The 23851-nt window shown below is 32.6% G+C and overlaps 2 protein-coding genes across 2 annotated transcripts; one reads left to right on the forward strand and one right to left on the reverse strand.

Annotated features, from left to right (window-relative positions):
* Nucleotides 1-609: 609 nt before the first annotated feature.
* On the forward strand, nucleotides 610-8490 carry LOC118028775 (protein SENSITIVE TO UV 2-like). Its single transcript, XM_073408365.1, has 13 exons — nucleotides 610-1075; nucleotides 1317-1355; nucleotides 1558-1676; nucleotides 2579-2670; nucleotides 2840-3173; nucleotides 3468-3561; nucleotides 4168-4236; nucleotides 4373-4452; nucleotides 5243-5560; nucleotides 5643-5749; nucleotides 7028-7182; nucleotides 7663-7853; nucleotides 7954-8490. Exons 1-13 carry the CDS (start codon nucleotides 695-697, stop codon nucleotides 8213-8215), a joined length of 2241 nt encoding a protein of 746 aa, XP_073264466.1. The 5' UTR covers nucleotides 610-694; the 3' UTR covers nucleotides 8216-8490.
* Nucleotides 8491-12747: 4257 nt separating this feature from the next.
* LOC118028678 (DEAD-box ATP-dependent RNA helicase 5) lies at nucleotides 12748-19593 on the reverse strand. Its single transcript, XM_035032365.2, has 13 exons — nucleotides 18898-19593; nucleotides 18609-18733; nucleotides 17856-17963; nucleotides 17141-17221; nucleotides 16207-16285; nucleotides 15298-15383; nucleotides 15166-15222; nucleotides 14989-15056; nucleotides 14203-14271; nucleotides 13668-13761; nucleotides 13386-13550; nucleotides 13219-13311; nucleotides 12748-13043 (listed from the first exon to the last, which is right to left on the reverse strand). Exons 1-13 carry the CDS (start codon nucleotides 19475-19477, stop codon nucleotides 12951-12953), a joined length of 1698 nt encoding a protein of 565 aa, XP_034888256.1. The 5' UTR covers nucleotides 19478-19593; the 3' UTR covers nucleotides 12748-12950.
* Nucleotides 19594-23851: the final 4258 nt, after the last annotated feature.

A 23851-nucleotide genomic window follows, 5' to 3' on the forward strand; every position in this document is an offset into this window, starting at 1 on the left:
AATTGGAATGCTCAAGATGGACAATGATATCTACCGGAGAAAATAATATCTTTACCAAAATTTCATCATAATAAGCTATCCTTTTAGTTATCAAACTATATACCTGTAATGATTCCAATCATGTTTTCAAACACAATCTAAAGCCTTAAGTTCTACTTACCAAATGAAATTTGAAATTTTTTTTTTTGGAAGGTAGTCATTTTCAAGAAAAATTAAGAGTAAATTGTAAAGCCAGTATCTATAATTTTGAAAAAAAAAATTAAACAAGTGTTTTAATTTTAAAAATAATTAATTAATCCTGATGTTTTTTTTTTTAATATAGTTGTAACTTAATTCTTTTTATACATTTTATGTTTTCTTAAATTTATTTTGTTTATTTGTTTTAAGAAATAAAATAAAAAAGTAAAAAAGAAATAAATAATATGGAAAGACGGATGAGAAAAAAGATATTATTAGAATAAAGCTTTTATGTACGGTCACCACCAATCAAGAGATTAATTAATTATTTTAAAATTAAAAGGATTGTTTAATTTGTTTTAAAAAATTCAGAGGAACTAATGTGCAAGTACTCAAAAGGTAAATAGTTTTTTTTTTTTTTTTACTCTGCCACTGCACACTTTTTGCATATAGAGGAACGGCGCACAATCCCAACTCCCAACAGCTCTGTCTTAATTCAAAAACTGGCAAGAGAAAAATGAAAGAAGACGAAGAAGACGAGGAGGAGGAAGGGTTTGAAGAATGGGGCGCTGATTTCTTAGAACAATTGATCCAAGTTGAAGAACACGCTCTTTCTTCTCAACTCCCCTCCTCCATATCCCCCCCTTCCACCACCACCACCAAACTCTCCTACCTCCCACCACCACTACAACCACCGCAACAACAACACCAAGATTATCAAAATAATTCCACCAGTTACTCTCCTCCGCGAGAACTCTCTCAAAGACCAATCGAGTTCGGTATCAACTACAATAACAGCATGACGTTTGATGGTTTTTCTAACGAATTCTCGCATCCCGCTCCTTCTACTTCCGTCTCCAACGATAATGCAAGAGACCTGGAAATTGAGCGCTTAAAGGTTTCGTTTTTCTTTTTTCGAAATTTCTTATTTGTTCGTTCCTTTCTTTGGATTCATATTTGCTTCCTTTATCAAATACCGATATTTGACTTTGTTAAACGTTACTTTACATTTTGATATCTTAGTGTTTTTTTTTTTTCAATTCCACTTTCGGTGAAAGATGAATGTGATGCCATGTTTTTCTCAAGGGGAAAAGGATTGAAATTTCTGGTTCAGTTTTAACTGATTTTACAAATTGCAGAGAGAATTGGGCCGCGTATCAAAGCACCTTACAAATTTGGTAAAAAGAAATTCCTACTCTTTCTCTATGCTATAAGTATTTATTTGTGCATTACCCATTTATTCATTTTCTTCATTATGTAGTTTTTCAAACTACATCTCATTGATATTGGCACTTTGTTACGTTTTTTAATTGGTTTATTTATTTGAAAGTTATGTCCATCTTAATGGTTCTGTTTTGATGAATTGCTAAATCATTTCAGGAAAAAGAATGCTTTGAACTTAAGAAGGAGAGAAGAAAAAAAGATGACAAAATTAAATCTGCATATGCAAATATTGAAGAAAAAGATATGGATGTTCACAGCCGAAAAAAGACGAATTTGTGAGGCTTTTTTTTTCCTCTCGGTATCTTTTAAATTTTCTTTGAACTATTTATATATCCAAGCAGCTGTTTATGTGATATTGCATGTGTGGCATATTATCTCTACTCAAACACCAGCTGAGGTCTTGATCAATCTTATTTTGCATTGCAAAATCCAGTTTCCAGTTTTACAGCCTCAGAGTGGTTATCTAGATAAAAAATATTCTTGGTGGCTTTTTTATTCTTAGTCAGTTGATGCAGGGCAGCATAGGGGCTGTTCAGAATCTGACTTTTCGAGGCTGTTTTAGGGCTGTTAGAATGGTGTTAATGTCGATTTGTGATGGAATATGAGGAAGGATGTAGATAGATTCTAAGAGTCAAACCTAGGGTTCTTAAGATTCATACCTAAGAAGAGATTGAGTTACACAATCACAGCAAAGTGTGGTTAATGGTGTTACATTGAAAAATATTGAAAAATTATTTTATAGAGTTTTAATTGTCCAAATCCACTAAGGACATGGATTCCTAAACCTCCAACATAATTATCCCTATTTAGAATAGGAAAAGCCTAACAAAGCTAATTCTTTTAGAACTAATAGAATGATATATATAAAATAAAACCTAGATTTAGACGGAGTTTCCATAATTTCCAGCAAATCTGAAAATTGCAGAAATACCCTTGTCTATAAAAAGCAATCAATATCGCTTCTTTTGTTGTCAACAGCATCAGTTAGTTTATTTGAAAACTTTCTCTAGCTATGGCTTTGGTTATTCCTTTTTCCTTCTTTTTTTTTCTTAACATTGCTTGCATTTTTTTTGTTGACTATTTAGCTTGTCAGTTATAAAATCACAATTGGGCAGTGCCCACTTTTTTATTGCTATGATTTACATTTTACAATTCTTTTGAATGGCACGGGCTATAGTGGCAGGGAGCATGGGGTTCACAGCAAGGATGTTCATGGAATTTCCCAGCACTCTAAAAATGCAAAACCTTTGGAGGACCAGACTGATATAGGTAAGATGCATGAGTTGGATAAACGTCTATTGTCATAGCATTTTCTTTTGTCATATAGGTAAGATGCATGAGTTGGATAAATGTGTATTGTCATAGTATTTTCTTTTGTCTTTTTATTTATTTATTTTGACATGAAGTCTCCATGCTTTGTTCTTTTGTTTGTTAACAGCTTCTACGTCCAAGGCCATAGGAGTTCAGACAGAGAGAAGCATTGATTTTACCAAAATAGACTTGAACAATGATTTATCTTCTCACCTTGAACTTTCCAAAACATTGCTGGGCATCTGGGGTTCCACAAGTGAACAACAATTAGGAAGAAATCTGATCTCCAAGTTGTTCATGGCTTGCCTGACAGATTTTCAGGTTCTTTTTGGGTGCATGAGCATGAATATGTCCTCTAGAGTACAAATGGACTATATGCCAGGTGAAAGCTCTTCTCATGCAGCTTTGCAGTATCATTTGCGTTCTTTTCCGACATCTGAAGCTGCAAAAGTTTCTCATCTGTATTGAACACATCTAGTTTACAATTTAGGGATTTCAGGTGTAAGGAGGCATGCATCATGTCCTGTTTAAGTGAGACCAACTAGAAGTGCAACTGTGTGAAACATTGTTTTAGCCTTTTCTTTTGGATTGTATCTAATAAAATAGGAATTAAAATGACTGGAAATGCTTCAAAAAAAAATGTCATCTAACAAATAAAATCTAAATAACACCATATAAAGAGAAGAAAGAGTAAAGATGACTATATATTAATAATTTGAAATGTTTCGAATGACATGTATGGATAACCAGCCTAGCTTGAGATATCCCTGTCTAGTTTCTCTAGTTCAAGCATTTGGAGGTTCAGAACTTCATATTTATGAAGCTCGTGTGAGATCCCATGAAGCTCTAGTTAGTGTCTTGTAGGATCCCTTATTCTTGTGGATTTGTCTCCCTTTCCCTTAATATCATTTTGATAATCTTGAATAGTTTAAATTTTAGGTGTTGGTTTCCTTTTCATCCTTACCTTTCACTGCCATGCTCTGAAGTTGCTTGTTTGGATACAAATATATGGGATCATCTGACTTTCTCTAATCACTTCCTTCCAAGGCCCCTCTCTATGATAGCTTGGGACCATAACTGAGCAATGACCATATCAATGATATTAAGGATGTGGGTCATAGAAACATGAACCTTAGAAAGTTAGGTGGGTTTACCTTAATAAAAGAAGAAAAATGATTGGCAATCTTAGTCAGAAAAGACCTTTATGTTTACTTGTGACAGCAATATTGACTGCGCATGATAATTGATTGGGAAGCCATGCATGGTAATGACATGAACTTCAAGGATATTGAGATAGTTTTATAACCCTGCAGAACACATGGGGGCTAACTTTCTTTTGTGTTATGTGCCAAACCATTTCATGCTTAAGGCATTCTTAAATTATCCTTGGATGTTTTCCCCATTATTTTGAGCATCCGATAAGTTTGTTTTCTGTTTGATTCTTCTATTTTGCAGATCAATAATGGAGTGCTACAATTGGAAGCTTTGTTTAGATCCTTACTTGATCTTTGTGATGTTCCAAATGTGAGCTCAGACTCTGTTTTTCCATGCTTCGTGATCAAAATTCATTTTGGGTTATTCATAGTCAAATTCAATTGTTTTCTTCTCATCTAGTTCAAAGGAATCACCTATCTTTCTTTGCTGTTTTTCCTTGATACAGGTTTCCATTCTTTCTAGTTCTTTACATATACTGCTCGTCTTTTTAAAGTACCTATTGAGTTTGGGAACAAAATTGGGAGGGTAAGTTTGGTATGGCTCATATATTCATTTTTCTTTCTTGAAGTTTGTTTATGCCTTTAAAATGAATTGCTGAGATTTTATATGCTGAACAATGTCATGCTTTGTGATGTGGATTAAAACCCTTTCCTTTGATTGTCATGATGTTTTGATTTAGTTCTCTTGTTCCGATCAAAATCTGTATTCTATGCAATGATAACTTCCTAATTTGTTTTTTGTTCCTTATTCAAAATTTTAGATTGTCAAAATGCCATTTAGATTCTAGAAGTATATGGGCATTGCTCATATTGTATTTTTCAAGTTGCTTTTAATAAATATGGAAAACTTTAAATGCCTCTAAAAAGCAGTTTGACCACTAGAACTTCCTAAATACATAGCAGAGGAACCCAACTCTGGTCAATTTGTTTGATACACCAAATAAAAAGGATTGTTTTTCTTACATGTTAGAACAGAGGAGCTAAAGAACATCTTGAATTATGACTGACGATCTATTGAGCAGAAAACAAAGAGGAAATAATAGGAAATGGTCTAGAATCTGGATAGTTTTGCTCGCTGGGAAGAGAACAGGAAATCAAGCCAGAAAATTCTTTTTCTTTGTTTTGTGTACCATTCATAAGCATCAAATATTCACCAGCATATTCAAGTTATTACGTAATCATCTTTTGAAAAAGGGAGGACTTGGTACTCTGTTTTCTGCATATCTGGTGCTTGCAAAGTGATGGTCTTAAAATTTTCTAATTGTGTTTGTGTTCTTATGAACTTTGATTTGATCTTTCCAGTGCACTATACTCAGGGACAATATCAAGATTGAGGGACTGTGCTCTGGGGGCAGCCTTGGAGGCCAAGATCTGTTTAGTGTGGTCAGCCATGAGACATCTCATGTGGGCTGTAGTTCACATGGGATCAGATCTTTTGATTTAAAACACCTGTGCAAGAAGCGATGCTGGAATGCTGACACATCATTGCTTATTTCTTCTGTAAACTGGGTTTCTTTGTTTGAACTGATGCTTCGGGTTGCTGTGAGCAATACAGAAGAATGTGTAAGACTGGAGGCTGTCTCTATCATGAATGTGATTCTGATGAGTACTAATGCGTATACACAGAGGGAAAAGTGAGTTATCCTACCCCTTTGGTTGCATATTCTGTTAAAAAGCAATACTTTTTAAATTCTGAATCCAATGTTGCTTAAAAAGGTTTGGCCAATTACCAATTTTTGAAAGCATAGCACAATTGTTAAAAAGGGAAGCTGGCTCCCGTGTCCAAAAGGAAGCTCTCCATCTTCTATTCTTGTTGCTAAATTGTAAGTCGGAGCCAATTTTGTCTCTTGTTCCTGTTTAATTTGACTAGCTTTCCTTGTCTTTCTTTCTGGTTAGAATCTTGCTTTAACTTCAAACTTGGCTGTCAAACTTCTTTTACAATCTGTTAGATACCATCCGAGTTGATCTGCTCTCCCCCATTTGGTTATGATGTCTATCTTAGGCTCCATTAGTTTGTTAACTAGCTTGCTTTCTATTTAGAGCCAGTATTAAATATTTTGGAAACAAACCTGTTCTGTTGATTGTTGATCCAAATGAATAAGCAGCGGTGTAGTCTCTAGTACAAAACTGAAGGATCAAGTTTTGATGCTTGCAAATATCAATTCATGTGATTTGCTGTTGACTGTGTGCATTTTCTAGTTTGGTTAAAAGAAAGAAGCAAATCTATACCCTAAAAGCTGTAAAACACCTGATTAGTAGAAAAGGATTTCTTTTTTATCCAAATGCTCGGAATAAACTCGTATGCACTAAATTGGATTAGTTTATCTCAAATGCTCCTTTGAATTGAAATGAGTAACAAACATATGATAAGAAAGAAAATCACACCATCTGGCCATTCATAAAGATTTGCTAGCTCTGATGGTTTACTTGAAGAACTAATTGAATCCAAGATCTTTTTGTCTTACAGCGTTCTGGATATATAAATACGTGTGTGTGTGTGTGTGTGTGTTATCAAAAGAGAAGATAAACCATAGCGACTGACAAGGGGTTCCTTGAATTCTCAAGGAGACCTATAATACAATTGGTGAAAAAGAATAGTCAAGATTTCAATAATCCATCATTCCCGTACACCAAATATAATCAAATAAAACATGGGTGGTTATATCAGCAATGCCCAACAAAAATAGCACCATTTTACAAAAACTACTCAGAAAGTCCTAGTATTTAGAAAATAAAGGTCCTAATTTCTATAGAATCGGTCCCCCTTTGATGTCCTTAGAAATATACCTTTGAGGATATTGCAACCTTGCCCCCCATTTTTTTGACACTTACTTGGAGACCTTTCATTTACTTGAAAAGTTTGAACAATTAGAAGCAGCAGTGGATTATGGTTAACACATATTCATATCCATGTCTACCCACTAAACCATATGCAGTTTATTTATTTGAGCTGAATAAATTAAGAATACTACCTTATTTTGCTTAGTACTCTATTGCACCTCCCTCTTTTAGGAGTTAAAGATTTGAACTACTTGACATGCTACTTCCATGTTGTACCCAGCAAAACCCTTCCTAGCTTATGGTTCTTCGTTGAATTGAAGGTTCCAAGCTGTTGAGCATATTTTGCTCTGGTTGTAAAGAGGCAGAGATTTCTGATTCCACAAATGACAAGAAAATTACTTTAACACCCAAAGGATTCAGTAGCACCCTTGAGGGCTTGGCAGAATGTATTGCTTGCTCTGGATATAGCCTACAGGTAGGTGTGATAATTTAGCCCTCAGTGTAACGACTCAATTTGATATGGCACAATTTTTTCATATATTTTTAATGTGCAGTTTATTTCTCCCATTGCATTTGCCTGTTTTTTGTTTCTGGTTTTGAACTTATGTTCTTTGTTTATGATACAATGTTATCAAGAGAAAACTTGTGTTAATATATCCTAGGTAACATCTTATCTGATGACTTTCTTTATATTAATATGGCATGTCTAGAGGCTGTGCAGCAACAGTCTTTTTTTCCCCTTATTTTTTAATGGAAGTCCACCTTTTTAATTAAGGGACATGAAATTGCATTTCATTGTCATTTTAATATTGGAAATCCATCTCTACGTAAAATGACTCTGATCATTATGCAATCTGGTTTATCTTTCATTTATTCTTTTATTCTGGAAAAGCATACAAACATGGTACTTGGTGCAAAATGCAATCTGTTTCATTTTGTAGTAAATGGCTTTCAGGATATTGAACTTCGCAAGCGGGCTATCATCATGCTGGCCTTTTTAGCCTCATCCGGAAAACCTGGCTTTGAAATTATGGTGACTCACAAATTACCTGGAGAAACAAACTTTCTTATGTTGGTTTTGCAAGTGTTGGTGTCTGAAATGGATGTAGAAGCTTCTGCTGAGCCAGAAAGAAGCATCAAAGCAAGGTCAGTGGATCACTTAAATAGTTTGTCCATGCTTACATTTTCATGGTCCATTTTCCTTGATTGCTTCTCTTGTCGTCAATACCTCTCTCTGTATATGTAGGACATTGCTGATTCGGGAGGCACTGATACTACTTAATAGACTTGTGTCCAATCCTGGCTACTCGGCCATAGCATTGCATGTATTAACAGCTAGAAGAGATATGGCTATTTTGACCATCGATATTGCAAACAGGTTGTCCCAAGAAGACCAGAGACACAGGCAATCTGATGTCAAAGGACATGTGAAAGAATCTGAAATTGTTGAGTTAGGTCAGGTATTTAAGAAAAGGGTTTTTGCTTATCTAGGGGATAAAATGTCATAAGAAAAAACTGGATATCATAGTTCAAATGAACTTAGATTTTGTATCTGTATGGCATTAATTGGCCCAAAATAGCTACCATTTCCGTAAGGTTCGAGTAGATAGATTTTTTGCTAGGTCAGCCATTTCCATCAAAATTCCTTTTGGAAATTGACCTTCCCTCAAAGATTGCTTCACCTAGAAATTTTTTATACGTCTTGGAGGACCGGATCGCCCACAATGAGCATATGCTGTATGTCGATTTTTTTTAATTAATGCAAAATACTATAATTTTGCTATTGGTACTCTGATTTTTGTCTGGATTTATTTATTATTAATTTCTTGTTTCTTCAGTGATTTAATTTACTGAAATATTTGTAGTCGTGTACTAAGGAAGTTTGCAGTGAATATTTTGTGTTCATCGATCAATGTAGTTCCAAGCAATTATGATTTGGATGGCTGGAGGGAGATTACGTGCTTGGATTTTCTTCGCAAACCAAATTATTTTGTAGCTATAGATGAAGTATGTTGTGGATTTAGCTATAGATACAGAATATTGTTGATTATTACAATAAAATTACTATGCTTTTGGGTTTAAGAAATAAGAGGCTTTGATATGAGGGTGGTTTACTTTTTTTCAGAGGTTCATTGCAAATTATTAAAGATTGTTTGATGATATGTTGGTTTTTTTTCAATCTTTTTTCACAATAAAAAAATATTTATACTTTTAAAATTAACAAAATCTAGAGATGTTAAGTCTTTTCAAAAACTTTAAAAATGTCAAAATAAGTATTTACTCCTCAAGTCAAAAAAAAAAAAAGAAGTTAACCAAGAGTTTTTTTTAATTTTTCACTTAGAAGTAAAAATATGTTTTCACCCTTGAAAAAGACAAAACTCAAGGCATAACTCTAGGGGCATTTGTGTACTTTCACTATTTTTAAAAAAACTTTTCATGTTTATGGAGGACATTCTAGTATTTTTCATTTGCAAAATTGGTTTTATTCAAAAAGATGTTATTACATGATTAATACGCCGATGAATGATTGCATCATTACTTTTTGGGTGACACATGCTATGTGACATGGAGGCCAAACTTATCCTTTCATTGTGTTCTTAAAAGTTCTAGTGTGTTCTCTTCCTTACGAGTTAACGCGTGGCTGGGAATTATGGGTGGTTTGTTGACGATAATTATTTTTTTCTTCCTTCTTTTCTCTCTATCCTCTTTTCTTTAGATTTTTCAATTGTAGTTCCCATGTTTTTTATTGCTTATTTTCTTCCTTGGTCATTAATTTTTTTTTTTTTTTATGTTTTCAATTTAGCCTTTAAATTATAATTTTTCATTTATTATTTTTTTCAATTTGGTTCTTATTCTTTTGTTTTTATTTTTTTTTGGTTCTTTAGTTAAAATTTTGTTGGTTTTCAATTTTATCCTTCAATCAAAGTTTTTGTTGTTTTATTTTTTTAAATTTAGCTCTTATTTTTTTTTATTTTATTTTTTCTTTTGTTAAATTTTTTTCTTTTTCAATTTAACCCTCCAATTTAAATTTTTTTAAATACCCTCTAATTTATTTTTTATTTTGACTTCCACCCTCATTCTTGTAATCACAATTTTTTGTGTAATTGATTTTTTTCAAGTTTTATCTTTTAGCATTTGATTTGTTGAAAAATGGGCTTCGTAGTTTTTTTATTTATCATGCTTCTATCTAATAACATGGGTAACAAGTATGAAAAGTTTATGTAGTTCAAGATCTTTTTTTTTTTCATTTTCTTTTATGATTTTATTATTTTATATTATTCGTTTTTTAAAAAAAATTGGTTATCTTTAATTTATTCAAAATATTTTATTTTCATTTAATTTTTGAAGAATTATTTTTTATTTTACACAGAAGAGATTTATTTTATATAAAAAGATAATTTTTATTTTATTTTATTTTATCAGTTTCACATATGTTTCTAGTTCTATTATCTTTTATTGATTTTAATAAACAAATTTAGTTGACAAAAACAAGTAAATAACTTATTTTACGAGATTAAATATCTTAACCTATATCTATCTCTCAACTTTTTCAATTTCTCTTTTATTTATTATTAACAATTTTTTTATGTAGTTATATAAGTAATGATTAATTTATTTGATTATATGATTCCATAAAATTTTTTAATTTATACTTTCAAATTTTCACGAGTGGTGAAAAAGCTGAGTGAATACAGCGTTAAAAATTGCTGCAAAAGGCATCATTAGGCATTGAGCTTCTGACAAAGCTGAAAGTGCTAGGATTTTTTGATGTGCCTCGAGAACTAATCAAGACACTTATTTCAAATGAACAAGGGCGAGACTGTCGGAGGGTCGCGCACATCCCAAAAGTGTACTCAACCTACTGGAGAGAAGGGGGACGGGAAGTCCATTCTTTGGAGAGTCTGAATGACTCTTCCCGGCCGAGTCCCGTAAAACGGAGGCAGGAGCTTAATACTCGCTGGAAATGATTCTTCTGCTACAAGTTGATTTTACTATATGTAGTTGAAAGCTGCAAGGATTTGTATTGTATCTAGTTGTTCATAGATTATTTACCATACTCGCCGGAAATAACATTTCTGTTACAGGTTGGTTTTTACAACCTGTAGTTGAAAACTGCAAGGATTTGTATCTAGTTGTCTGTAGATTATTGTATAGCTTCATAGTAGAACATCAAAAACTACCCAGGTGTTGTCAGAAGCCCGCGTCTCTGAAATATTCATAAAAGAAAGGCTCCGATAAACAATTTAAGATCTGTACATAATTTGTTCAATATCAAGTCTGTTTGTCTCACTTCCCTGTTGCTTGCTTTGTATTGTATACATGCCCATTGTATAGCCAACCTTTCTGAAACTCATTTCCAAGTATCTAATGCGGAGGAGAAAGCTATTTATTTTAATCCCAAGACTGTTGGCTCCCTTTTCTAACCCTGTTGTCTAGCTAGTCACATGAGGCTAGATTGGTTAACCAAGTTGTATGGTCATGCGGTTAGGCTCAACCTAATCACAAGATCAGCTACCGGTCACCCTGATATTGGTGGGTTTGGGCTTCAAACAACCTTGAGAGGTATTATTTGAGCTAGACCTAATACCACACACATTCTTAGGAATTCAATGATTAGCACGTACTTCAAAGTAAAATTATGATCTCTAATAAATGGTACCGTACTGACCTATATTTACACATGACTTGTTAATACGATATTGTATTTCTTAGTCAATGGTTATTTTCTACCTGCATGTCATCTTTAAAGGGCATTAAGATTTAGTGGACAAAATATCATGACCCTTATACCCATGTTAGGTCTTAATTTAGGAATAATAGTTTTGTATTAGGTGCTCCACTTTATAAACTCAGTCCTAGTAGTGCCTAACTTAAAAAAAAAAAAAAAAAAAAAAAAGAAGAAGAAGGCAAGTGAATCATCAGTGAAGTGTTTAAGATGAGTTTAAGAGTCCAGTGTATTAAATATTAAGGTTTAGTTATACTACAACCAACTATATCACTAAGCCCCAATTCATCAAAGAACACAAGGATAAAACTGAAGAGAAAAACTATAATGATTAAGTGTATGAACTCAATCCCAAAAACTTCAACAACCTAAATGAAGAGGATATATAAGAAGAAGAGTTTTAAGATATTTGTCCTTTTAAACTTCTTGATTCTTATCCTTTATGCTTGATATCCAATACAATATAAGATTTGAGCAGTATATTGAGCTCTATAATCCCATAAGTCTTATATATGATAAGGAAAATGATCATAATTTACTAAGTTGTTATCAATCCATATCCACTCAAGTGTTGAATAATGTTTGTTCATTCCCAACACCTTTAGTCATTTAGTGTTCATGTTTATAAATCTAAGAAACTTGTATATCTCATTCCCATGTATCTTTAATGATCTTTTTTAAATTAATATTTTATTACCATTATTAGTGGCATTAGAGAAACATATTAATTTTATTTTAAATTCACTTGTTTTTACTAGGATAATAAAATTCAACAATTTTTAGTTCCATGGAACAAGCTGCTTTATATTGCACTTGGATCACAATAGCAACATTGCAGTTTAGCCTTTGAAGTTATACCCTGTTTGTTTTTGTATTTTAAAAGGTGTTTAGTATTTTTAGATCATTTTAATACATATTTAAATAAAAAAAATTTTAAAAAACAACCGCAACTACACTTCAAAATATGAACATTACAATAACGCCTTTGAAGCTATATTTAGACAACTTCTGTTTTTATGGTCCAACCACATTTTTAAAAAGTTTTGAATTTGTTTATTTTAAATTAATTTTTTTATGGTCCAACCAAAACAATTCACGCGTGTATAATTGTATATAACAAATGATAACTCAATTCATCACTTAAGAGATTAAGCTTAATCCTATGAGATTGGATTTCATTTGATTTTATTATTGAGCTTGATTTATGTTATTGTTGAACATTTATCACGTTCAGTGCAACCAAAGAAATTGATTCAGGATTCTTAAGGTTGAAAAATACATGAATAAATGACAGATACATAAAGACAATCGGAGTGGATTAAATCAAATAACGACTGACATTAATTTTACTGAAAATTTGCCAAAGAATCAAATGTTGCTGATATCTCACCTATGTAATGAGCAAAAAGAAGAAAAAGACAGAAAGAAAGAACAGCTTATACCATTTTAAATAATAGATAACCGACACTGTATATTTGTTTCATTGCTGATCTTACAAAATCTTGAGACCACATGCTTTAATCTTCGTCATCCGAGTTGAAAATTATTTTCTTGGCCTTTGGAGCATCTGCAGAGATTTCTTTGAAATGAGCCCCATATAGCTTGGACTCCTGCAACGAGAAAAGGCACTGTGAATGATGAATGCAACCACGGAGGTTCATAATGCCATGGCTAAGTACCCAGAATAATGAGACCAGCCCATACTTCAGGCTTATTAAGTTGCAGTTCAAATACTGAACAATCATGTAAGAACATTAGTGGATAATGCAGGATAGAAATGCGCACCTTTTTCTTAACATGAGTGCCAAATTTCAAAAGGGCAGGTGGCACGATTTGCCCAGCTTCTCTAAGAATATTGACCAACTCTCCAGCGAGCCCCTGAAATAATCATCAGATGATAAAATAATCAATGACTTGATAGTTTGATAGAAGAGAAAGGTTTTAAATATTACCCTATTATGATGCGTGAAAAATGTGTGAGCAACACCCTTCTTGCCAGCCCGTCCAGTCCTGCCAATTCTGTGGACATAATCCTCTGCGGTGAGAGGGAAGGTATAGTTGATTACTACTTCTACATCTGGAACATCCAATCCTCGAGCAGCCACATCAGTAGCAACCTATAGATATAGAAAACCATGGCTTGAGGATTTGTTACTTTTGGAAGTCCCACTCATTAACATTACATTATTGAAAAAGGAAAAGCATATTGAAGACAAATTAATTGTTCAACGTACCATCAAAGGGCAGCTGCCCTTCTTGAATAATGACAATGCCTTTGTTCGTTGTTCTTGTGCTTTGTTGCCATGAATAGAAACAACATTCCAACCACTAGAAAACAAGGAAAAAAAAGGCTAAATTACCTAAAACTATCCTAAAAATTGGGTAAAATTGAACTTAAGCGCTGAACTTTAATTTTTTTATTTGATTACCATGAACTATTTTTTAGGGGTAAAAGGTAGGACCCTCCATTAACTTTTTATTCTCAAATCACATGATTTTTTTACACGTCATTTTTTTGAAGTATCATCTATGATCAAAATTAACGGAAAGACCTATATTTAATCAAAAAAATAGTTTGAGATACTCGAAAAAAAAAAATTAAAGTTCAGCAGCTAAGTTCAATTTGGCCCAAAGTTCAAAAAAGAAATAAAGAAAGTGAAAACAAGCTCATTGAAATTAGCATTGATTTCCAATTGTACTTTCAAGCAGCTGGCTAGAAAATGTTGACTTAGCAAGTAGAGAACAATAACCAAAATAATGTTTGTGTACCTTTTTCTTAGCATTCCATCGAGACGTTCCGCTTCCTTTTGGTACAAGGCAAAAACCAACACTCTATTCCTGATTAGAGGCCCAACCCATGAATAAGCACTATGAATGAAAATTCAAGGCATATCAAGGAAAATATGGAAATTCAAGGTTTTCCATAATCTAGCATGGAGATATAGAGGCCATTTCAGATAACCATGGAAGGATAGCATTGACTTGTAAAATAAAAGAGTCACAGATGCAAATAGAGGAAAGAAGGCATTAGTTCATGTATAATATCGGAGAATTTTCCAATTTTCTAAAAACAAAACGGAAAATGGAAAACATTTTTGCTAATTAAAAATTAAAAACAAGGTTCTTTAAAAAGCAACTTAGTTCTTTTACAAATTCTCCACTTTAGAGAAAAACAAGGGCCTGTTTAGTCAACATGTTATTTGATCTCTTCATCATTCGTCTTAAAAATAATCCAAACATGGTCCTAGCTTTCTATCTTAGAAAATTATTAGTGAGAACAAACATTTACTTAGTTTTCGACGGTGAAGCAATTTAGAATAGAGATGAAAATTAAAATGAACTTGGAAAAACTGTTTTCTGAAAGTAAACACTCATTAAGCATCAGCTTCTGAAAACCAATGAAATCCCTTTTTGGTCATTCATTAAAACAAAAGAAGATGGTAATGAAATAGCAAACGTACTGTTGAAAAAAAAAAAAAAATAGCTCAGGCATTAACCCAAGATATGTCTGTAGAACAAATTTTACAAAATCCATTAAAAAAATAGCAAACGTACTGTTGAGATTTGTGATATTTTTCTAGCAAAGCAAGTAAACGCTGATCACGCAAATGGTCATCCAATACCTGCATTTATGGAAGTGATGGTGTAAATATAAGGACAAACATCTCTCTTTATTAATTGAAACATTGAATAGTGGAAAAGGGCCTCTTGCTGGGCATTAAGAAACCAGACCTCAACAATCTGCATGACATCATGGTTGGCAGCTGTATCTTCAGAACCTACAACCACCTGAGATGGAGCTCATATTTTAGAGCATATAGAAAACAGCAAATATGTAATGGAATGATATGCAACGAGCCACACCTTAACAGGATTTGGGTCCATATATTCTTCTGCCAAATTATGAACATCTAAAGGCCATGTAGCGCTAAACATTATCATTTGGCGAGCTGCACAGGTTTTGAGATTTGTACCAACAGTCAAATACATGTGCATTACAAATGTAGTTTATTTGAGCTTGTAATAATTAAAATGATTTCAAGTAACTTTAGTATAACACTTGAAGTAAGAAGATAAATAACATCGACTAAACAACTTTCTCTTATTTTTCATGCAATAAGGTTCTAACAAGTGGAATTTATTACTTCTTTTTCTATACTCTTAAACGAATTTTGCCTTAAGATCTATTACAAGTTCCACAGGAGTCAAACAAACAAACACAAGAGTCAAACAAACAAACACCTTGACGTAAGGCAACAAGCTTACTCAAAATAAACCTCTTCAGGCTAAGACTTTGTCGTGGAAAGTTCTTTATTCATTTATTTATTTCTTGAAGGAGTGAGCAAGTGTTAGATTCTTTCCATACCTTTAAAAGAACTCAGGGTGGGGAGTCTAGAGTTTAAGCTTTTTGATTTTGAGGTTTTACTTTGTACCTTTTAAGTACAGGTTTCCCTGCTCAAGGGCTTTTAATGCACATTTCAGCATTAAAAACTTACCAAAAAAGAGTAGAAATATAAAATGGAGAGAAGTTGGTTAAAATCTAAATGTCCAAGTCACCTCTTGGTCAACTAGGGAATAAGGATATTTCTCCTAAGGAAATATATCGGTGTCTTATACATGTCAGCAACTGATCACTGGTTATGGAGGAAAAACTGTAACCAGGGGTAGTTTGGTACTGAGCCTAGAGTTTCTAGGAATTTCAAAGCTGGATTGTTGTCTTGAAGTGATTGTGCAGTTCCATATATAACTGTATCTTATAATAATACCACATACCAGAACTCGTGTTGCTCAATATTGAACGAACTTCCTGTCTAAATCCCATGTCCAGCATTCTATCTGCTTCATCAAGAACCTACAGAAATCAATTTTAATTCTTTCAAGTTAGAATGCTACAAATATAATCATTTACTACAGAAATCAATTTTACTAAAGCAATATGAATATATTCATGTCAAATATATTCATCTACTACAGAATATATTCATTTACTACAGAAATCAATTTTAATTCTTTCAAGTTAGAATGCTAAAAATATATATTCATTTACTAAAGCAATATGAAATACACAAAAGAGAATATAATGATGCTTGCAACTGCAACAAAGACACTAGAGTACATAACCATCATCCTTCTTGACAAGGGAGAAAAATGAACACCAACATCCTTTTCAATCGATTGGCTTATAAAACAACTCAACAACTCAGAGTCATGGTCTTACCACAGCATTAAATAAAACTTTTATCATAAACCAAGATATGAGTTTGCTTTAAATAACAATGATGCAGTTCAGGAACAAAACATTAAAATTAACCTCTTGGAATATTGGAGAACTGGAAACCTCAGAGTAAACAATTTAACTATCATAAGGCAAAGGGCTCTTTACGCAATACCACAAACTCTCCAGCAACTAGACAGAAACCTCCAGCATGCATGATGTATCAACAAAAGTTTTAAACTGCAATGCTGGAAATGATAGATATCCTATATGTTGAGCATCCACGACAACACCTTGTAAACTTTATCTGAGCCACTTGGGGCAATCCTGAATTTATGTTGTATTCTCATATATAATTTGGTTAGAGGAGTCGCTCAGTTTCAAGCTCCATACAATAAGATAACATGCTAAGCAACCAACATAAGGCTATGGAATACGAATAAAAAGGATCCAATAAATAGAAATTAGGGGAGCAGTTATTGATTAACTTACCACAAAAGATACCTCTGCAAGGTGCAATACATTCATTTCTATCAAATCCTTCAAACGGCCAGGGGTTCCAATGACAATATCCTGAGCATATAAGAGAAAAGAATACTGTAAACAAATAATGATAACAGGAAATGTCACTCTGCAAATAAATAAGTTTTGGAAATATGGTGTGGTCACTAGACAAGAGACAAAGTTCGCACACATGTATGGTTGTCGATGACACAGGATAGCTCAATTACATCACTTTTTGGTTGGGAGATTGGGCTTATGTCTATGTGATTGAATTTCATTTGGTTTAATTATTGGGCTTGATTTTTGTTATTGTTGAACATTTTATTTTAGTGGGCTATAAACCCAATTGTTGGTTGTGTGGGATTTTACTATTTATATGTGCTCTTTTTCAATTGTAGACAGTTTATGATGAATTAAGAAAAATCTTTGGATTTCTCCTCCTCCTCCCTCTTTCCCTTCTCTTCTCTTCTCTTCTTCAGCTCCGTTTCTTTTTCTTCTCAAGCTTCTTTTTTCCCTTCTTGCTTCCCTTTCTCTCATTTTCTTTCTTCAAATCTTCTTGTCCCGCATCAAAATAATATACATGTGGATTAAGACAAAGCATGCTGACAAGTTCGTACTTATGCGGTCTCTGTGTGTGTATGGGAAAGAAAGATAAAATGCATGCCCTTGTGTGTAGTTTGAGAGAGATTATAGAATAACGTACAACGCCAGCCTTCAGAGACTTGATTTGAGGTCCTTTGGAAGTTCCTCCATATATACAAACTGATCTCACACCACAAGGTTCCCCGGCATCACGTATAACAACTGAAATCTGTCACAGAAGATAAAGAATCATCCCATTTTCTACCAATGAGTTTCAACAATCAAATTAAAACAAAAGATTTAACTTTAAAAGATCATTTGTATAGTGTATAGTGAAGTTGGCAAAAAAACAGGGAAAACAAAAAAAGAGGGAAACAAATTGGACTATAATGAGAAAATCAATAAAAATGCTTCTACCCAAACCAACATATTTGTTTCCATGTTGTCAATGACAAACGAGTTGATCTTCTTTTCAAGGTAAAGCACTGGCTTTATATTTTTTTTCCACACGCCATCGGCCTCTTTCAACCAAATGAGGTGTGATTGCCTGCTGGCACCCACAAAGGATCTCATTTCGTAAGCAGACAGTCGGTTTTCTTTAGATGGAAAAATAAAAGCATTTGTCGAAGTTTTAAAACCTCTTCTGTAGCTTCTGCGAAAAATGAGCCCAGAAAAATTGTAGCACAGAAAATAGCACAACACCCATGTTGCTGCAATCATTCAACTGCAGATTCTCAAATGATCTTCACTTGCATAGTAGAAGATTGTGTACCTCTTACAATTCATGCTCATAGGAAGAAACTGCAGCATGCATATGCCAGCTTTTTATGGGATATAAATTTAAAATTACAGCTTATGGAAATAAAATACATACTTGATCAGCTAATTCTCTTGTAGGAGCAAGCACAAGGCAAAGTGGATTTGCCCCCCTTGTCGATTTCCCCTTTCGCTTGCTCAGAATATGCATTATTGCAGGTATCCCAAATGCCAAAGTCTTACCTAAATAACATATTTGTATCAAATTTTATTTCTAGTTTCAAATTATTCAAAAAACATAAACATATAAAATTAAATTCACCACACTCAACACATAAAATAAATAATTAACGGATGGACAACAAAATCACATTTCAGCAGACACAAAATAAAACCACAGAATCTACCTGATCCAGTTTTTGCAATCCCAATAAAATCACGCCCATCAAACAAAAAGGGCCAAGCATGAGCCTGGATAGGAGATGGATTCTTGAAATTCTTGCAACATTCCAAAACATTATCAGGCAGTTTCGCCTCAGCAAAAGACTTTAAAGACGCATACTTTGTCTCTTGTGTATCCTTTCCAGACACCACTACTCTGTCTTGCGGCTGTACTTCCTCCTTCACTTCATGAATTACACTTTCTTTCCCATTTTCCTCCTGCCTCCTGCCTTCTTTCTTCTTGTTTTTAACTTTCTTGGTACTTTCTGGAAAACTTTCACTTTCTTTGTCTTTCCCTTCATGGATTTCACCTTCTTTCTCTTCTTCATGCTTCTTCTTCTTCTTTTCTTTCTTGATGGTTTCCTGGTCTTGGGTTTCCTCAAGTCTTCTCTTTAGAGTTGGTTCCTTTTGTGTCTCTTGGAATTCAGGTTCTTGATTCTTGTTTTTATCCTTCCTTTTCTTTTTATCTGATTTGTGACCATTTGCGGCTTCTTGTTGGGCAGTCGGTTCGCCGTTAAGATTGGCTTCTCGAATCTTTTTACCCATGGCTGTTGTTGTAGGTTAGAGGCTGCAAAGTGAAAGCAGAGCGAACCAAAGCCAAGAGAGTTTTCGAGGGGAAGGAGGTGGTTTATTCTAGGGTTTTAGATGTTGAGAGTTTGGGTCTTGATTTTGTCGGGTTTACTTATGAAGTATTAACTCAGTTTAGGCCTTCTTTGGGGTCCATGGGCTGAAACTTATGAGCCCAACTTCATGGGAAAAAAACCAAAACAGCAAATAATTATTATTACTCCCACGCCTTGATAATTACCCAATATTTAGTTAATAAGCTTACATGTTTAAAAATTAACCAACCTTGATTATTTTATTTCAAGTACATTATATTTGACCTTTTCTAGATTTTAATTAAATTATTTAGTAGTTCTATTTACTAAAATAATTTATATAATGTTTGATATTATTTTCTATTTACATTTTGTTATGATACTTGTGTGCTTTTTAAAAAAATATTTCTTAAGCAATTTATTTAGTTTCTTAATTTTTTTATTTTTTAAAGAAATTTTTTGATTTAAATTATAATTTTAATAACAATTTTACTAGCATGGTAATTAATTATCAAATAGTTTGATGTATATAATTTCATAGTATAGCACCACATAACATGGTACAATAGATATGATTGGAGGCAAAAAGACTCTTGAACCTTAAAAGAGGTTGTAACTAGAGGAATTTTTGTAAAACAATTCCTTTAAATACACTAGGTTGACGTGGAAGGTGCATCCTCAAAATCAACCAAGAAAAATACTTAGTTTCCTATTGATAAAAAGAAATGTCATGATAATATTATTATGAAAATATTTTATAGAACACGTATATAATTAAGATTTAGAATAAAAAGGAGTGGAAAAAAATATTATTCAATTTTATAATGTGAATTACAATAATAATTTGTGATGGTTTTTTTTTTTTTTTAGGATTTGATCCTTTAATTCTTTGTTTGGTTATTGAATTTTATTTTTTTTTTAATTAAGTTTTTGGATTGTTTGTGTGTTTTTTTTGGATTGAAATTTTTTTGTGATCATATATTTTTTTTCATCATATAGCTAAAAAAATTGTTTTGAAAAAAAAATTATTATTAAATTTTATGGAGTCCATTAACTTGTTTATGAGTTTGACAAGTTAACTCGGGTTAATCCGATTTATGGGTTTAGCTAGTTAAAAAAATTATTATGTATTTTTTTTAACTTTACCATTCAAAATTAGGTTGATTGAGAATTGTGCTTCATGATTTTTTGTTTAGTTTCTATAAGGTCATCGCGGTCTTAGACAAACATCCCAGTATTGGATTGATGCTTGATTTTGTGATTATCTATTTTTGTTATCAAGTAGTTAAATAAAGAATATTTTTGGGGAAAAATCAAGTTATTGATCCTAATAAAGTCTATGATCTGATTTGTAGGTTTAACAACTTGAACCATGTGACCTAGCTCACTAATTTATTTACCTTTTTTTTTTTTAAATTTTTCTTTAATATCAAGTTCATTAAAAATAAGTTTCATAATTTATTTTGGTTTGTTTTTGTAGACACAAATTTGAGCACTTAAGAATTAAGCAAGCATGCGTATATAAATATTTGATTTTATTACAATGTATGATATGTATCATGTCTATTTAAAATCAAGCCCATAATTGATTTTTTATTTGAATTTAATTTATGGCAGCTTGATTTTCGTGTGAAATCAAGCCAATAATTGATTATATATGGTGAAAATTACGTGTTGTATAAATATTTATTATTTTAATGTACGAATAGATGCGTAAAGAAACGTTATTTTAATGGAGTCCCTCAAACCGTATGTTGTTTTCAGGCACCTCACATACTTGTCCGGAGTTGTAGCCTATAGTTGTTTCTAGTTCTACTTTAGACTAGTTATATATGTATGCATGCTCATAAAAAAGTTAAATATATCCCTTAGTGATGTATTAGTAATTTAGTATCCGGTAACTAGGAAATATTAATTATGTTGTCGTATGTTTTTAGTTGTTTAGCGTTATTGTTGTATGAATATGACTCATCAAAATTATATATTATGCTTGAAGGAACATGGAAATGATGGGTAGGCCTAAGACGACCGATGGTATTGAAAAATTGGTTGTGGTTATCCAAGAGGATAGGGATTTGATTGCTGTGGAAGCTGATAATGTGATCTTACAGGTTTGAGATTTTGAGGGAGTTTATTTTCAAGGGAGACTTAGCTGAAATTTTATTTAACATGAAATGAATAATATGATAATCAGATGTGATTATATGATTGAGATTTCAGTGCATAATTTTTTTTGGGTCGTTACAGCTTTGTTTTGTTTTGTTTTTTGTTTTTTTTTTTTCTTTTTGTAGATTTTAAATATAGATTAAGGAGGCTTAAAAGCATAGTTTTAAAACTCGGGCCGGCCCCGTGGGTCGACCTGGGACCCAGCCAACCTGGAGCTGGAATCGGGTCAGGTTGAAGAAAAAACTCAGTGTAACCCGACAAGACCTGGTTGCAACCCGTTGACTTTTATTTTTTGTTTTTTTACAAAAATAACATCATTTTGGTTTTTTTTTTTTTAAATTGATCTTGATAATCCAGTGACAAGATCAAAATTTAGAATCCTGGTCTTGAACCGGGTCGGATCTAAAAACTATGCTTAAAAGTTTTCAAAAGGAGCTTCCTTGCCAAAAAAAAGCTTTTATTTTAAAAAAAACTTTGTATTTCCAAGAAAAATTCATTTTTGTCTCTTATAGATGGGGCGAAGCCTTTTATTTATAGAGATTTGTAGAGACTTAAATTTTATGATATTATTTTATTGGTTGATTTTTATTTATAAGATATTATATTTATGATAAATTATTTTAAATATCTCATCTCATGTGTCCACTTTTCATTGACAAATAAATATATAAATGTTTATTTATTTTTCATTTTTTTTTTATTTTTTATGTAAACATAAAATAAAAATGACATATGACAAATTTTGAATTTTTTATTTTTTTTATTCTTTCTATAGTTTTATATATTGGTTATTACAGTCTTAACACAAACATTTTTAAATTGAATTGGTGTTTAATTTTACAAGTATTTATTTTTTTATTATATAATTAAATAAAATTATTAAATTCAATATAATTTATAACCTGAGTTAAAGGAAATTGAATTCAATTTAAAATGTCGTTGTCTAACTAACCTTGAACAATATAAGCAAAGTAGACACGAAAGCTCGAGGACAATAGTCCCATAGGTAGCAGCAAGAATCTCTCTTTTTTTCTTAACAAAGAAGCAACTAAACATGGGTCTAGCCAAATTGATAAATAGGTAACAGGATGCCTGGTCATGACTGGGGCTTGTAGGAAAGCAAAAGAGAGAGCTGCCATCTGCAAAAATGCGATTCTTCAGGGGAGGGCTCTTGAGTTTCATGCTTTATGCTTGTTCGGCGACGATTATAAGATAAGTCTCAAGTTTGAATCCTCGTGTTCATAAAAAATCTTTTTTTTTTTTTATTAAAAAAGATATTCGAGATAGATTGCACACAACTCGATTAATCTCATGGATCTTAAAGTTAACAACCATACAAAGTTCAGGTGACACTGAGGTTTATGAAACTCAAACTAGCAATTTTTAAAAGAATAAATTTAAAACCTGACCAATTAAGTTAAACTCCTTAAAATTAATACAATAAAATCTTGGAGCCATGGGCTGCAGTGAAGTTTGATGTGTCAAACCTCAGCTAGCGTCTCCAATAAAATAAAATAAAAATTAATATATTTATACACATACAAGTTTATGTAAAAATCAACGATAACAAGGGGGGGGGTGTTATGTATACGTATTACTACTACATGCCATGAAAGTACAAAATTATTTTTTTTATGAGCCAAGGTTTGTTTTTTTTTTTCTTAAAAGAATCTTACTTGCTGATGAGGACAAAAAGGAGGTTGTAGCTTGTTTGAGTGGATGTGTGTTGTCATATCTGCAATTTCCTAGAAGAAATACTGAACTTTCAACCTCGCGAACGGAACTATTCAGGTGGTATTTCAGGGAAAGTAAGTCCTTGGAAAAGGTTATGAGTTATCTCGGATTAGCCAACTAGTTTTGCAGGTCATGTAAAAGTCACTGAAAACATGGCTTGGGTTAATCAGGTTTTACTACATCAACATCTTGTTTGGCTTCGGCTCGACTAGAAATCTGGTTTGGAGTCGAGCTTTGAGTTCCAGGTTTTCTTGGTTCAGGTCTCAAGTCAGGTCATGTTAAAGAATAATATAAATCATATTTGGGATCCAAGCCTAAAAGGTTGGGTTGAGATGGTTCTTTAAAAATACGTAGTTTGTTCACCATCCCTTTCTAAGTTTAAAAAGGAAAAGAAAACAAATTAGGATTGAGATGGGCG

Source organism: Populus alba, chromosome 3 (assembly GCF_005239225.2).
Source record: "Populus alba chromosome 3, ASM523922v2, whole genome shotgun sequence".
Lineage (NCBI taxonomy): Eukaryota > Viridiplantae > Streptophyta > Magnoliopsida > Malpighiales > Salicaceae > Populus > Populus alba.